Source organism: Papio anubis, chromosome 20, assembly GCF_008728515.1.
Source record: "Papio anubis isolate 15944 chromosome 20, Panubis1.0, whole genome shotgun sequence".
Classification (NCBI taxonomy): Eukaryota; Metazoa; Chordata; class Mammalia; order Primates; family Cercopithecidae; genus Papio; species Papio anubis.
The window spans coordinates 44648267-44664444 of NC_044995.1; the positions used below are offsets into that span (position 1 = coordinate 44648267).

At 46.4% G+C, this 16178-nt stretch overlaps 1 protein-coding gene across 1 annotated transcript in view; it reads right to left on the reverse strand.

Annotated features, from left to right (window-relative positions):
• ADGRE1 (adhesion G protein-coupled receptor E1) overlaps positions 1–16178 on the reverse strand; it is a 37476-nt gene continuing 21298 nt past the window's right edge. Inside the window, exons 10-16 of the mRNA XM_031660044.1 lie at positions 13357–13551; positions 11599–11834; positions 9628–9694; positions 6475–6566; positions 2990–3158; positions 2770–2874; positions 1–507 (exon numbers count right to left, since the gene is read on the reverse strand). Of these exons, the coding sequence (XP_031515904.1) occupies positions 502–507; positions 2770–2874; positions 2990–3158; positions 6475–6566; positions 9628–9694; positions 11599–11834; positions 13357–13551 (870 nt within the window). The 3' untranslated portion in view covers positions 1–501. The remainder of the gene's footprint in view (positions 508–2769; positions 2875–2989; positions 3159–6474; positions 6567–9627; positions 9695–11598; positions 11835–13356; positions 13552–16178) is intronic.

The following is a 16178-nucleotide window of genomic DNA, read 5'->3' on the forward strand; positions in this document are numbered from 1 at the left end:
CCGTGTTAGCCAGGATGGTCTCGATCTCCTGACCTTGTGATCCACCCGCCTCAGCCTCCCAAAGCGCTGGGATTATAGGCGTGAGCCACCGCGCCCGGCTGACAAATAATTTACTGAGAGGTCCTCTGCGTCCGGCGTGTGATAGGCGCTAGTGGGGCACGCTTAGAACCATGCACCAACAAGGGTGGGAGAAAACAAAACGGTCGCCAGATGTTCTTGGTCATGCCATTGAATTGGGGTCTGTTCTCAAAAACTCTGGAACTCAAGGAGTTGCAGAGCACAGAAGATAAAATGATCATTTGGAGCAGAAACCCCTGATTCTCATCAGTGCATACAACCCTGGGAAGATGGCCCCAAACATTCTTCCCCAGAGAGTTCTGGGGCTGGTGGGATCCTCATTTCCATGTCAAGCTGCAAAGAGAAGATTTCAGGGTAGGCTCCTGCAGGAAACTACTGTCCTCAACTGTTGCTCCATAGCATATCTGAAAGCAAGAAAGGGCTTTAACCCTGTGAGAGAGAAAAGAATTTCTTCAGAGTCTGCAGCGGGATTAATGCAAACATGATTCCAAGGGTCATGTCTACAGGGGCAGGAGTATTAAAAATACAGTAACAAAGACTAGAAGGATACACATTAAAATGATAAATGCGATTGTCCCTAGTGTGACAGGCACAGCTGGAAAACCCAAAAGCCATTCTCCACCTCCTCAGCATTGATAGCACCCATGTTGGACTTCAGAAAGTCAAACAGCTGTTGGTTCGGATTTTTTTGCCCATAGGAGTGGTCACGTGATACACTTCTGACCAACCAGGTAAAGGGAAATCTACTGAGCGTTTTCTGAGTTTTTCTTTACTGTTAAAGACAGAGACATGAGAGAAGGGCTTTCTGGTCCTGCCCATCCCTCATCTTCTTGACTGGAACATAGTCATGATGTCTGGAGCTGTGGCAACCGTATTGCAACCATGAAAATACAATAAAATGTCAACATGCTGAGGGTGGAATGGAAAACGGGAAAACCTAGATTCTTAGTTTACAGCTTTTACAACACCACTAAGCATAGAACCAGCAACACCAGCAATATTGCCAACACCTAACTCTGGACTTCTCTTCTTGCAAGGAAAATCATTCCCTATTTAATTAAGCCACTGGATCTAAGGTGCTTGCATCCAAAAATATGACTCACTGGGATCTTTACGTGGTGGCATAATGGGACATTTTAATTTTATTTGTTTTCAATGCATACAACTGTTTTCTAAAATGTTCTATACCTATACTGTCTTTTTCATTAAAACTATAGTAAATCGTATTATGTTTAAAAACTTATTGCCAAGAGAATATGTCATCCGTGATTTGGACAATTTTTCCAGTGGGTGATTCTTGTGGCTCATTCTGAAATCACCAAACTTAACCTCGATGACATTCAGTTTCCTCATAATGAAAACAGACCAATGATACCTACCTCACTGGACTTTTGCAAGGCTTAACACTGAGATCCTGCTACGTCCTAGGCACTCTTCCAACCCCGTTGCATACCAGTTCATCTACTATTTAGTATAACCTTCCAAGGTAAGGATTACCATTATCCCCATTTTATCAGTGAGGAAACTAAGCTATTGAATTATTATTTACTCAGGAAATATTCACCAAGAACTTACTGTGTGCTAGACAGCATTTCAGGGGCATGGTAAACATCGTTGAAAAAAAATAAGACATGCTAGTGGGAAAATCAACTTTGCCTCCATTTGCATATTCATTCTAATATTTCGAGACTCCTGAAAATCTGCATATATAAATACGCTATCCATAATACATAAAAATTTCTCTATATAAATATATATGTGAAGATATCTATATTTATTTAATTAATTTTTTTTTGAGACGGAGTTTCACTCTTTTTGCCCGGGCTGGAGTGCAATGGCGCAATCTCTGCTCCCTGCAACCTCCACCTCCTGGGTTCAAGCCGTTCTCCTGCCTCGGCCTCACGAGCAGCTGGGATTACAGGCGCCTGCCACCACGCCTGGCTAATTTTGTATTTTTAATAGAGACGGGGTTTTCACCATGTTGGCCAGGCTGGTCTCGAACTCCTGACCTCAGGTAATCTGCCCACCTCGGCCTCCCAAAGTGCTGGGATGACAGGCGTGAGCCACCATGCCCAGCCGATATCTATATTTCAACTTACATCTTACATTTGTGTGTATATATTATACATTATATGTACATAATAAATGTATATAAATTTACTTTATAAACATAATATATAAAATATGTATTATGTTTAATATATGTTACATAATTTGTATACAAATGCATCTATGTAAATCTGTTGTAAATTATATATGTCTTATTCTTGAAATTTTATTTAAATCAATAGATGATAGAGGGATGATAGATAGATGATAGATAGCTAGATGATAGATGATAGATAGATGATAGATACATAGATGATAGATGATAGATAGATGGATGATAGATGATAGATAGATGATAGATAGATGATAGATAGACAGATAGATGACAGATGATAGATAGATAGATGATAGATCGATAGATAGATGATAGATAGATAGATGATAGACAGATAGATAATGTGTGTGTGTCTGCTGATATATACATAAAAATCCCCAGTCTTCAACTCCACACTTCATCCATGAGCTAACTAGGGTGAGCACCCTCAGCTCCCATTCAGTGCCCAACACGTGGCAGAGCTGAGTGTCACCAAGTGGCCGGCACCTCCCTTGACCAGCACCCGCAGGGAGCATGCAGTCTCTCACCGTCTTGGAAGTGGATGGCATGGAGGACAGCAAGATGCTTGAAGTCTGGGACTGGGAGCTGGGCTTCATCTTCCCAGTAATCCACCTCTTGTATTCTTCTCGTACCTGGAGAAGGAGGCACATCCAGATGCAGGGAAATGGTCCAGGGACAGGGATGTTGGGTGGAGGGATGCTGGGGGTGGGGTGGGGAGAGGGGATGGGGAGGGCAGCAGCTACATACCTGGTGGTTAAGCAGACAGTGGATGAGGAAGATGAAGGCCCCCTGCAGGCTGTTGATGATGGTGAATAGGTAGGCCATGACACCTGCCACAGGTCCAATCTGTAAAATGCCCAGCACCCAGGAGCAGCCCAGGATGAAGAGCTGGGCAAAGGCCTTGAAGGTCAGTAACCTGGGGAGGAGATGTACAGCGTGTAAGGCTCCGGGAGGTGGCTATTGTCCTTGTAGGCCACGCTTCCAGGAATGGTCTGAGGCGGCCACTGTGCAATTTGCCACCTGGGTGGGGACAAATGTAGGGTGGGGTCTCCAAGCTTAGGTGTGGGAAAATCAAATCCTATAGACATTTAAAACACAATCAGGCTGGGTGCAGTGGCTCAAGCCTGTAATCCCAGCACTTTGGGAGGCCAAGGTGGGCGGGTCACCTGAGGACAGAAATTTGAGACCAGCCTGGCCAACATGGTGAAACCCGTCTCTACTAAAAATACAAAAGTTAGCTGGGCGTGGTGGTGGGTGCCTGTAATCCCAGCACTTTGGGAGGCCGAGGCTGGTGGATCACCTGAGGACAGGAGTTCAAGACCACCCTGGCTCACATGGTAAAAACTAATCTCTACTAAAAATACAAAAATTAGCTGGGCATGGTGGCGGATGCCTGTAGTCCCAACTACTTGGGAGGCTGAGGCAGGAGAATCACTTGAACCCAGGAGGTGGAAGTGGCAGTGAGCCGAGATCATGCCATTGTACTCCAGCCTGGGTGACAAGAGTGAAACTCCATTTCAAAAAAAAAAAATGCAATCAGCCTTCAATATACATGGACACTATGCACATGTGGATTTGGTGAATTTTCGTTTGTAGTAATAAAAGGGTAGAAAAACCCATGGGTCCAAAAAATCGGGACATGTTAAATGAGTGATGAAATCATAGTATGAAATACTGTGATGCCTTTCTTTTTATTTAGGTCAAATTCACCTAACATAAAATTCACCATTTTATCCCAGTGTTGTGCAACCATCACCACTATATAGTACCAAGGCTTTTTTTTTTTTTTTTTTTTTAAAGATAGAATCTCCCTCTGTCGCCCAGGCTGCAGTGCAGTGGCGTGATCTTGGCTCACTGCAACCTCCGTCTCCCAGGTTCAAACAATTCTCCTGCCTCAGCCTCCCAAGTAGCTAAGATTACAGGCACCCACCACCACACCTGGCTAATTTTTCTATTTTTAGTAGAGACGGAGTTTCACCATCTTGGCCAGGCTGGTCTCAAACTCCTGACCTTGTGATCCACCCACCTTGGCCTCCCAAAGTGCTGGGATTACAGGCGTGAGCCATTGCACCCGGCCATAGCAAGGCATTTTTATCAGCTCCTAAAGAAACCCCATACTGATCGTTTCCCAGTCTCCTCCCCCTCCAGTGGAAGCAATGCAAGTATCCAACAATGGATACACAAAATGTGGTATATTTATTTAATGGAATCTTATTCAGCCGCGAAACGGAATGACGTATTGGAATATGACCGAACATGGATGAATCTTGCAAGTTAAAAAAAAAAAAAAAAAAAAAAAGTCCAGGCACAGATGCCTGTAATCCCAGTTACTCAGGAGGCTAAGGCAGGAGAATCGCTTGAACCTGGGAGGCAGAGGTTGCAATGAGCCAGGACCATGCCACTGCCCTCTAGCCTGGGTAAGAGTGAGATTCTTTCTTAAAAACAAAAAAAGATCCGCCACTAGATCACTAGATAGTGGTGGTCAGGGCACAACACCGTGAATGTACTAAAAGCCACTGAGTTACATGCTTTAAAATGGTTAAAATAGTGAATTTCATCTGATGTGAAATTTATTGCTTAAATTTTCTGCCATGTGTATGTATTAACTTTGTTTTATCTTTTTGCCTTTTTTTTTCTTTTTTTGAGATAGATTCTCGCTCTGTCGCTCAGGCTGGAGTGCAGTGGCGTGATCTCTGCTCACTGCAGTCTCCGCCTCATGGGTTCACGCCATTCTCCTGCCTCAGTCTCCCGAGTAGCTGGGACTACAAGTGCCCGCTACCACACCCAGCTGATTTTTTGTATTTTTAGTAGAGACGGGGTTTCACCATGTTAGCCACGATGGTCTTGATCTCCTGACCTCATGATCCGCCGGCCTCAGCCTCCCAAAGTGCTGGGATTACAGGCGTGAGCCACCATGCCTGGCCTCCTTTTTGTCTTTTGTACTAACTTTTCAAACATATTTAAAATGGATAAGGGATTGGATACAGAAGAAAAAAGACACAAAGAATGTTATTAGGTTACTGACAATAAAACCTAGACGATGGTTGCTGAAGTTTCTTGAAATGAACAGTAGTTGAGTGAGGAAGTTAGGAAACACAATTGATCTATAAAAATACTTAAGAAGTCCCAAATCCCTAATATAAAATATGTGTAACAAAAATAATGAAATAGAATATTTCACACATTAAATCAGCACAAAATGCATCAAAAACAATACACTCCAGTGTTGACAATATTGCAAGTAAATAGGTATATTCTCATCATTGGAAACAAATTTTCTGAAAATCAATTTATGACGCACATACTAGAAGCATTACAATCCAACCTACCCTTTAGGCAGTTGGATTTATGTAGTTTCATGTTTTGTGTTGTAATTAAATAACCACGGTATGGAAGGATTTACCTACAAGGGTGCTCAAAGCGGTATTGTTTATACAGAGAACAAAACAAAACTGATAACACACAGAAGCAAATTAAGTGTCCATGAATATGGTATGACTTCGATACAATGTGCTACAAATTTACACCGAAATGCTGTGCAAGAAAATCATATTGTAGAATAATATCTAACTAAGTCAGAAATCGCCAGGACATTCTTGAGAGAAAAAAAAAAACATAAAAAACCAAATACTATGATTCAGTTTCTTGTAAATATGCACATATAAGCATGCACAGGGAAAAATTAGAAAGTTTATTAATAGTTGTAATATATGAAACACCCACTGTTCCTAGTAACTGTGCTAAACACTTTGTAAGGCACCTAAAATAAGCAATATTAATATCCCCATTCTGTAGGTGAGGCAAATGGGCTTCTGAGAGGTTATGTAACTTGCCTAAGGTCACATAGCTCGTAAATAGTTGAGCTGGAATTTTTTTTTTTTCTTCTGAGACGGAGTCTTGCTCTGTCGCCCAGGCTGGAGTGCAGTGGCACGATCTCGGCTCACTGCAAGCTCTGCCTCCCGGGTTCACGCCATTCTCCTGCCTCAGCCTCCCGAGTAGCTGGAACTACAGGCACCTGCCACCATGCCCAGCTAATTTTTTTTTTTTGTATTTTTAGTAGAGACGGGGAGCTGGACTTTAAGCCTCCAGATCTAGGTGGTGTGATATGCTAAACAGACCTCATCACCTCTGTCTCGGGCATAGGACCCAGCACACAAAAAGTGCTCAAAGAACTTTTCTGGGAAGAAGGAAGAGGAAATTAAAAGAGGAGGAGAGATGAAAGAGGGCTGTACCTGGTGTCTTTTAGTGTTGAGACTTCGGCATTGACACTGGAAAGCCGCTGCCTCAGGATCCACAAGGTCCAGGTCAGGAGGATGGAGTTGATCTGCAAAGTCAAGCAGAAGGATGGAGAGGCTGGATATACAAATGGACAACGGCCAGAACACCTATAAAAGGAGAACTCTGGACTGGGCGTGGTGGCTCACATATGTAATCCCAGCACTTTGGGAGGCCAAGGCGGGCGGATCACGATGTCGGGAGATCAAGACCATCCTGGCTAACACAGTGAAACCCCATCTCCACTAAAAATACAAAAAGTTAGCCAGGCATGGTGGCACAGGCCTGTAGTCCCAGCTACTCGGGAGGCTGAGGCAGGAGAATGGCGTGAATCCGGGCAGCAGAGCTTGCAGTGAGCTGGGACTGTGCTAGCCTAGGCAACAGAGTGAGATTCCATCTCAAAAAAGAAAAAAAGAAAAGAAAACAAAAGAAAATTCTGGCCAACAGAGGAAACAAGGTAACTGTTCTGTCTTGGATCTTAGTGAAGAACAAAGAGAAAAGAAAAGAGAGGAGAGAGACAGAGTAGGGGAAGCAGGGGAAGAGAGGGGTAAGGAAGAGGATGAGGGCCGGCTGCCAAGGCTCACACCTGTAATCCCAGCACTTTGGGAGGCTGAGGTGGGAGGATGGCTTGAGCCCAGGAGTTCAAGACCAGCCTGGGCCACATGGTGGCACGCACCTGTAGTTCCAGCTACTTGGGAAGCTGAGGCAGGAGGATCGATTGAGCCCGAAAGGTTGAGGCTGCAGTGAACCATGATTGCACCACTGCACTCCAGCCTGGGCAACAGAGTAAGACCCTGCCTCAAAAAAAAAGAAAAAGAAAAAGAAAAGGATGAGGACAAGGAGGAGGAGGAGGAAGATGAGGAAGAGGAGGACAAAGAGGAGGAGAAGGAGGAGGGGAGAGAAAAGAACCCCAGCTCTGGCCTTCCATGGATTGGGAGTCCAATTTTACACTACCTTCATAGTCTAGGAAGCTGTTAGATGAGGCATTTATTTAAAATTGTTTCAGGTTGGTCGTACCCAGTTTTAGTTGAATTGTGTCTCCAGAAAAAGGTGTGTTGAACCCCTAAGTCCCAAGATCTCAGAATATGCCCTTATTTGGACATAGAATCTTTACAGAAATAATCAAGTTAAGATGAACTCATTAGGGCAGACCCTAATCTAATATGACTGAAATATGACTGGGGTTGCTTTTTTTGAGACAGTCTCACTCTGTCACCCCGGGCTGCCTGGTGTCAGCTCACTGCAGCCTCCTACTCTCGGGTCCAAGCGATTCTCCTGCACTCAGTGGCTGGGACCTCAGTGCCCTACACTGCCTTGGACTCTAATTTTTTGTATTTTTTTGGTGAGGCCTGTGAGGTGGTGAAACCCATCTCTACTAAAATGCAAAGTGAAGCTAGTCATAGTGGCGCGTGCCTGTAATCCCAGCACTTGGGGGAGGCCGAGGCAGTAAACTACCTAGTCAGGAGTTCAAGACCAACAGCAACATGGTGAAAGCCATCTCTGTGAAATATAAAATTATAGCCAGGTGTGAGTGGTGCAGCCTGTAATCCCAGCAACTCAGGGAGGCTGAGGTGGAATAATGGCTTGAAGAACCAGGGCAGAGGTTGCAGTGAGCCTACCAACATGGAGAAACCCCATCTCTACTAAAATACAAAATTAAGCTGGGCGTGAGCAGGTGCCGCCTGTAATCCCAGCTGGGAGGCTGAGACAGGAGAGAATTGCTTGAACCAGGGGGCAGAAGAGGTTTTGGTGAGCTGTGATCGCACCATTGCACTCCAGCCTAGGCAACAAGAGTGAAACTCAGTCTCAAAAAAGAGTTCTCCTTTTTCAATGTTCGTCTTGACATTTTTTTTTTTTTTTTGAGGATGGGTCTCGCTCTGCCGTCCAGGCTGGAGTGCGGTGGCCTCGGCTCACTTGCAACTCCGCCTCGGGTTCACGCCATTCTCCTGCCTCGGCCTCGAGTAACTGGGACTACGAGGCCGCTTCACCCTAGCCCGGCTGGATTTTTATGTTGAGGCGGGAGTTTCACCCGTGTCGACCAGGATGGTCTCGATCTCTGACCTCGTGATCTGCCGTTCGGCCTCCCCAAAGTGCTGGGATTACAGGCTTGAGCCACCGCGCCCGGCCCATTCTTGAGATTTTTAAGTCCCAGAGTAATTTCTTTGATTCGCGAATTTTGTTTTTCCTTCTGAAAGGCAAATACCCCTGGGAGGGACCATAATTGTATCCATCTTGTGTACGGGTCCATGAGTCTCTCTGAGGTGGAGTTGTTGTCTGGGGGTAATAATACGGGAGGTTCATTGCCTCATGCTAAGGAAATCAAGGCACTGACACCCACGAGGAGTGAGTTTAAGAGCAGAAGTTTAACAGGCAAAAGAAAGAGAAAGGAGACTAGATCTCTGTATCTTGCAAGAGAGAGGGCCTCCTGAGTGGGACTTCCAGCCCACAGCAAAGTGCACCAGATTTTACAGACTGGCTTGAGGGGGCGGTGTCTGATTTACATAGGGCCCAAAGATTGGTTGGACCCAGTGTGACATTTACATAGAGCACGAGGAAGCTGGCCACCCACCCTGATCTTTTATTATGCAAATGGGACCTTTACTTGGCTGGCAACATGTTGTCTTCTCCTTACTGTCCACATGGTTTACAAAGAAATGGGAAGAAGGAGCTGCCATTTTTTTTTTCTTTTTTTTAGATGGAGTCTCGCTCTGTCACCCAGGCTGGAGTGCAGTGGCACGATCTCGGCTCACTGCAACCTCCGTGTCTCCTGGATTCAAGGAATTCTCCTGCCTCAGCCTCCTGAGTAGCTGGGATTACAGGTGCTCACCACCACACCCGGCTAATTTTTTTTTTGTATTTTTAGTAGAGACGGGGTTTTGCCACGTTGGCCAGACTGGTCTCGAACTCCTGACCTCAGGTGATCCACCCGCCTCAGTCTCCCAAAGTGCTGGGATTACAGGTGTGAGCCACTGTGCTCAGCCTGGAAAGAACTCCTGACGGGAATAAGTGACCCTCTCAGCTGCACACGTCCCTGGAAATTCCAGATCTCGCAGGTCTCCTTGCTCCTCCTTCAGAACACACTTCGCCAGGCTGTTGTCGTATTTGCTTACCGCTATGACTGTGCAAACTGGCCCCAAGAAACTCCAGATGAACCCCGTCTCTGTATTCAGCCAGCAGCTACGGAGAGAAATAGGAGGAGTCAGTGCTCGTCTCAGAGTCCGGACCTTACAGTTAACCCTGCCCCAACGAATGCCCTAGTGGAGGAGAACACTGGGAGGTGAGACTCAGATGACACTCAGGATGGTCCCGGTTGCAGTTCAGCTTCCTTTAGACCACCGTGCTTCCTCTTTTAGACCTTCTTCCTGGGCAAATGTACCTGAAATGTTTACCTGGTGCCCGAGGTTGAGCTCATTTCGCAATTCACAACTTCCTAATCCTGTTTCCCTCTATGCAGAGCTCTCCACTGGTACACTTTCTCATTGAAATCTCAGCTCAGGCCGGGCGCGGTGGCTCATGCCTGTAATCCCAGCACTTTGGGAGGCCGAGGCAGGTGGATCACCTGAGGTCAGGAGTTTCAGACCAGCCTGGACAACATGGTGAAACCCCATCTCTACTAAAAATACAACAATTAGCTGGGCGTGGTGGTGGGTGCCTGTAATCCCAGCTACTTGGGAGGCTGAGGCAGGAGAATCGCTTGAACCCGGGAGGTGGAGGTTGCAGTGAGCCTAGATCACGCCACTGCACTCCAGCCTGGGCGACAAGAGCAAAACTCTGCCTCAAAATAAATAAATAACAAATAAATAAATAAATAAATCTCAGCTCAAATGTCACCTCCTCTGAGAAGCCACTCCTGACTATCCTTAGATTGGGCATCCTGTCTCTACTCCTGGTATCCATCTAGCAGAACTCACTGCATTTTTAAAATAGCAGCTATCGCTATCATAAGTTACCTTGTTTAATTGCTTGTGTAATTGCAAATTGTCTTCCACTACTAGACTATGAGCTTCATGAGAATTTGGGCCTTGGGTGTTTGTTCATTTCTGAATACTCAGCACTCAGAGCAAAGCCTAGCATAGACAAGATATTTCATAATTGTTTATTTAAAGGAAGGAAGGAAGGAAGGGAGGGAGGGAGGGAGGGAAGGAGGGAGGGAAGGATAAGAAGGAAGGGAAGGAAGGAGGGAAGGAGGGAGGGAGGAGGGAAGGGAAGGAAGGGAGGAAGGGAGGAAAGGAAGGAAGGGAAGAAAGGGAAAGGAGGAAGGAAGGAAGGGAGGAAGGGAGGAAGGGAAGGAAGGGAAGAAAGGGAAAGGAGGAAGGGAGGAAGAGAGGGAGGGAAAGGAGGAAGGGAGGAAGAGAGGGAGAGAAGGGAAGGAGGGAGGGAAGGGAAGGAAGGAAAGAAGAAAGGGAAGGAGGGAAGGGAGGAAGGAAGGAAGGAGGGAGGGAAGAGGGGAGGGAGATACGGAGAGAGGAAGAAGGGAGGAAGGAGGGAGTGAGGGAGGGTTGGAGGGAGGAAGAAAGGATTGCCTCTTTTTATTATGTCTCTAGTGTACATTAGCTGCTTTTACTACATAACAGCCATTCCGTCACGTTCAATAACAGCATCCCAATATTCCCCCCACCAGTTTTTTGAGACAAAGTCTCACTCTTGTTCCCCAGGCTGGAGTGCAATGGCGCGATCTCAGCTCATTGCAACCTCCGCCTCCCGGGTTCAAGCAATTCTCCTGCCTCAGCCTCCCAAGTAGCTGGAATTACAGACACACGCCACCATGCAGAAGTATTCCTCTCTCGCTTTCACCCCCACCTTCCATGTCATACACACAAGAAAAGGAAAATAATCAATTAGGTAAACTAGATATTCTCCTCCTGGAACATAAATCTCAAATAGTAGTGACCGTGGATTTGTGCAGTGCACAACCTGTGCTCCTGTACATGGTGGTCCTGAAACCAATAGCACATAATGTAAGAGCTCGATAAATGGTAGCCACAACTACTGCTACTGTTGTTACTCTCCTTGTTGCTCATGTTATTATCACTGTGATCCTTGGCAGCACGGTCTTCAGGAAGAGAGAGGATGTCACTCACCGATTATGCATTCCATAGCCCTGCGACTGCACACTGGCGGAGATCACCACCACCAGCACCGGCAGCCCATAACCAAAGGCACAGATGTGCAGCATCTTGATGTTGCGAGAGCTGAAGTAATTCACCACCTTCAGGTTTCTGACCATCAAGAAGAGCATCACAGCCTCCACCAGCATCCAGAAGAAGCAGGCAAGGAAAAGGTAGTGCAGGAAGCCCGCGATGATGGCGCAGCCCGTCTGGAGGGGAGAAGCATGCACGTCAGGATCCTCCACCCCAGAGAGAAATCGAGAGGAAGAAAGGAAGAGAGAGACTCCTCGGCTGGAAATTCCCCAAACCTAGCTCACTCATTCATCTCACAAACATTTATAGAGATGGGCAATGGTTCTCGACCACAAGCAGCACCACTTCCTGGTAAGGCGACCCATGGTCCTGGTTTGTCTGGAACTGAAATTTCCCAAGACGCATGACTTTCAGTTCTAAAACAGGAAGAGTTTTAGGAAAACTGACTGTTGATGGCCCTACTTTAGGGAATGGTTGAAAATAGGCGAGTTCAGCAAACTAGACCCCGTAGGCTGACTGCCTGCCTTGTAAATAAAGCTTTATTGGCTGGGTGTGGTGGCTCACGCTTGTAATCCCAGCACTTTGGAAGGCTGAGGCAGGCAGATCGCTTGAGCCCAGGAGTTTGAGACCAGCCTGGGAAACATGACGAAACCCCCCTCTCCATACAAAAAATACAAAAATTAGCCAGACATGGTGGCACAGGCCTGTGGTCCCAGGTACTTGGGAGGCAGAGGTGGGAGGATCGCTTGACCCCGGGAGGCTGTAATGAGGTGTGATTCAGCCACTGCACTCTAGCCTGAGTGACACAGCAAGACCCTGTCTCAAAAAAAAAAAAAAAAAGAAAGAAAGAAAGCAAAGGAAAGGAAGGAAGGAAGGAAGGAAGGAAGGAAGGAGAAAATAAAAAGAAAGAGAAGTGGAGATTCTAAGCTGTAGCATTATCGACATTTGTAACATTATTGCAGGATCATCCTCTGTCATGGAGAGCTGTCTTGTGCACTACAAGATCCTTAGCAGCATCCCTAACCTTTACCCGCTAGATACCAGTAGCACGCTCCTCCAGTTGTGACAACCAAAAATGTCTCCAGACATTGCCAAGTCTCCCCTGGGAGGGAAAAAGCACCCAGGGAGAGAACCTCTGGTTTAGAAAGTATTGGAGGGGCTGTGCGTTGTGGTTCAAGCCTGTAATCCCAGCACTTTTTGGGAGGCCAAGGCGGGTGGATCACCTGAGGTCAGGAGTTCAGGACTAGCCTGGCCAAAATGGTGAAACCCCGTCTCTACTAAAAATACAAAAAAATTAGCAGGACATAGTGGCTCATGCCCGTATTCCCAGCTACTCAGGAGGCTGAGGCAGGAGAATTGCTTGAACCCAGAGGACGGGGTTGCAGTGAGCCAAGATCACATTGCACTCCAGCCTGGGCAACAAGGGCGAAACTCAGTATCAAAAACAAACAAACAAAAACAAGTAATAGGAGGAACCGTTACAATTCATAACATGATCAGGGATGTAATTTTGAACTGAGAGCTGTCACAAGGAGTCAAGCAGGTGAGAAGCTGGGAAGTGAGTGTTACAGGCAGAGGGCACAGCCTATGCAAAGGCCCTGAGGTAGGAACAGGGGTAGAGGGGATTGGGTAGGAATGAGCTGAGGCAGGTGGGGAGAAGATGGGGTTTGGTAGGGACACAGCCCCAGCGATGTAGACCTGATTGTCAGTCTTGTCTATACCGGCGAGGAAGAGGATCTTGGCCAAGAGGAGACACACGCAGAGGTGCAGGTGGAGGTAGGTGATGTGATTTCGGATGGAGCGACACAGCAAAAAGGTGGCGATGGCCAAGACGAGGCACACCAAGGAGATGATCATGCCCACGTGGCTAATGACGTACAAGTAGAAGTCCATCTGTCAGGAAGGAATTCATAGTTGGCCTGAGAATGGGATCAAAATTCCCCCAGGTGGGAAGAACAGTTATCTAAAACCCTGGCTCGGGCAAAATTAGCTTGGGAGCCTTTTCTCCCTCTAACACTCAGTGAACTAGATATTGTCCTTCATTATCCTTTGCAATCAACTGGCATCCACCAGCACCTATTCCCAGCCCTGTCCTATGCGCTACTCCAGGTATGACTGGGACTGGATGTCCACAAACTACATCTCCCAGAATCCTTGGGAACTAAGGTCCTGGATGTAATTTAGGTTCTCCAGTGAGATACATCTGTGAATGTCTTGGAATGCAGAAGCGAGGCAAATATCAGCTTTTGGCAGACAGGAGTGAGCTTCATTCCACATTTCCACTGTCCAGTCCCCAATTTCATGGTGGAGTGGGGTGGCAAAACGACAGCAGCAATTTCTGACCTCTGAGTTATAGCTGCATTGGGGGATGATCTTGAAGCCAAAATTGAAGTGACAGCCCCCTGACTTCAACTCCTCCATCCTCTCCCAGAGATTTTTGTGAGCACCCACTTCCCTGTATTAAATCCCTTTCTGCTTGAAATACCTGGGGTGGTTTTTCCTTCCTGTACTGCATCCCCACTGATAATGCAGACATTCAGGAATGCTCCAACTTCAGGAGTGGAACATGACAAGCTGAGTTCTTCTTCTATGCCATTTATTCATAATTAATTTTAAAATTGATTTTAAATGTATCCGAGTGCTTTCTGTGGGTTAAAGATATGCCAGGCACCATCTTATGATATTGTCACAAAGTGGTTAGGAAAACCGACCATTGACTGGGCGCAGTAATTCCAGCACTTTGGGAGGCTGAGGTGGGTGGATCACCTGAGGTCAGGGGGTTCAAGACCAGCCTGGCCAACATGGCAAAACTCTGACTCTACCCCAAAAAAAAAAAAAGAAAGAAAAAAGCTGGGCATGGTGGTGGGCACCTGTAATCCCAGCTACTCGGGAGGCTGAGTCAGGAGAATCACTTGAACCTGGGAGACGGAGGTTGCAGTGAGCCGAGATCACGCCACTGCACTCTAGCCTGGTGACAAGAGCGAAATTCAGTCTCAAAAAAAAAAAAAAAAAAAAAACAGAAAAAAGAAAAGAAAACTGACCAATTTCTAGTTGTGTGAGTTTGGACAAGACACTTAACTGCTCTTTGCCCTCAGTTTCCTCATCTGTTAAAAAGAGAATATTAATGGTAACTGCCTTACACAGTTGTTGTAGGAGGATTAAAAGAAAACATTTAAAGTACAACTGTGCCAGAAACATGCTGTATAAATGCTAGTGATCATCAGCAATTTTTGTTATCGTTCTCATTTTTGAGATGAGACAGCTGGGCTCAGTGCAGAGAAGTTAAGTGACTTTTCCAAGAAAACATAGCTAGAAAGTGGTAGAGATGCGACTTGAAACTCAGTCAGTTTTGTTCTGGATCCAGTTCTCTTAAATCCTAAGCCACATGGTCCTTAAAACGGCACTTACTTATGGGCCTCCCTGGTAGGGAATTAAACGTTGGGTCTACCATGATAGGAAAGGATACTTTTTTTTTTTTTTTTTTGAAACAGAGTCTCACCCTGTCACTCAAGCTGGAGTGCAGTGACGTGATCTCGGCTCACTGCAAGCTCTGCCTCCCGGGTTCACACCATTCTCCTGCCTCAGCCTCCCAAGTAGCTGGGACTATAGGTGCCTGCCACCACGCCCGGCTAATTTTTTGTATTTTTAGTAGACACAGGGTTTCACCGTGTTAGGCAGGATGGTCTGGATCGCCTGACCTCCTGATCCGCCCGCCTCGGCCTCCCAAAGTGCTGAGATGACAGGCGTGAGCCACCACGCCCGGCGAAAGGATGCTTTCTACAACACTAATGAGGACGTCCTTCCTCTCTGCCGAATCTACTCATTCACCAAGGCTTATTTCATATTCTGTTCCCTCCCGATCTATCATCGTCTCTCTTGGAAACACCTCAGAATTCTTTTTTGTTTGTTTGTTTGTTTGTTTTGTTTGTTTTTTGGGTTTTTTTTTTTTTTTTTTTTTTTTGTGAGACAGAGTTCGCTCTGTTGCCAGGCTGGAATGCGGTGGTGCCATCTCAGCTCACTGCAACCTCTGCCTCCCAGGTTCAAGCGATTCAAGCGATTCTCCTGCCTCTGCCTCTGGAGTAGCTGGGACAACAGGCATGCATCACCACGCCCAGCTGATTTGTGTATTCTTAGTAGACATGGGGTTTCACCATGTTGACCAGGATGGTCTCGATCTCTTGACCTCATGATGCACCCACCTTGGCCTCCCAAAGTGCTGAGATGACAGGCATGAGCCACCGCGCCTGGCCAATACCTCTGAATTCTTACAGCATTCCTTCTTGACCCATTTGCATGTTTTAGTCGAAAGAGATTTCCCCAGATTTGAATTCCACCTGCCCCAATTTCTAACTTCAGGACTAGACGGGCCACTTTGCCCATTCTGTGAAATGCGTCTGAAACGGCTTAACTTAAAGAGCCCAGCACGCTGTAGGTGCTCATTAAGTAAGATCTGTGATTGCTCCAGTGCCTGGCCCTATTTAGGGTCATTATTTCTCATTGTATACGTGAGCTTCATGGCC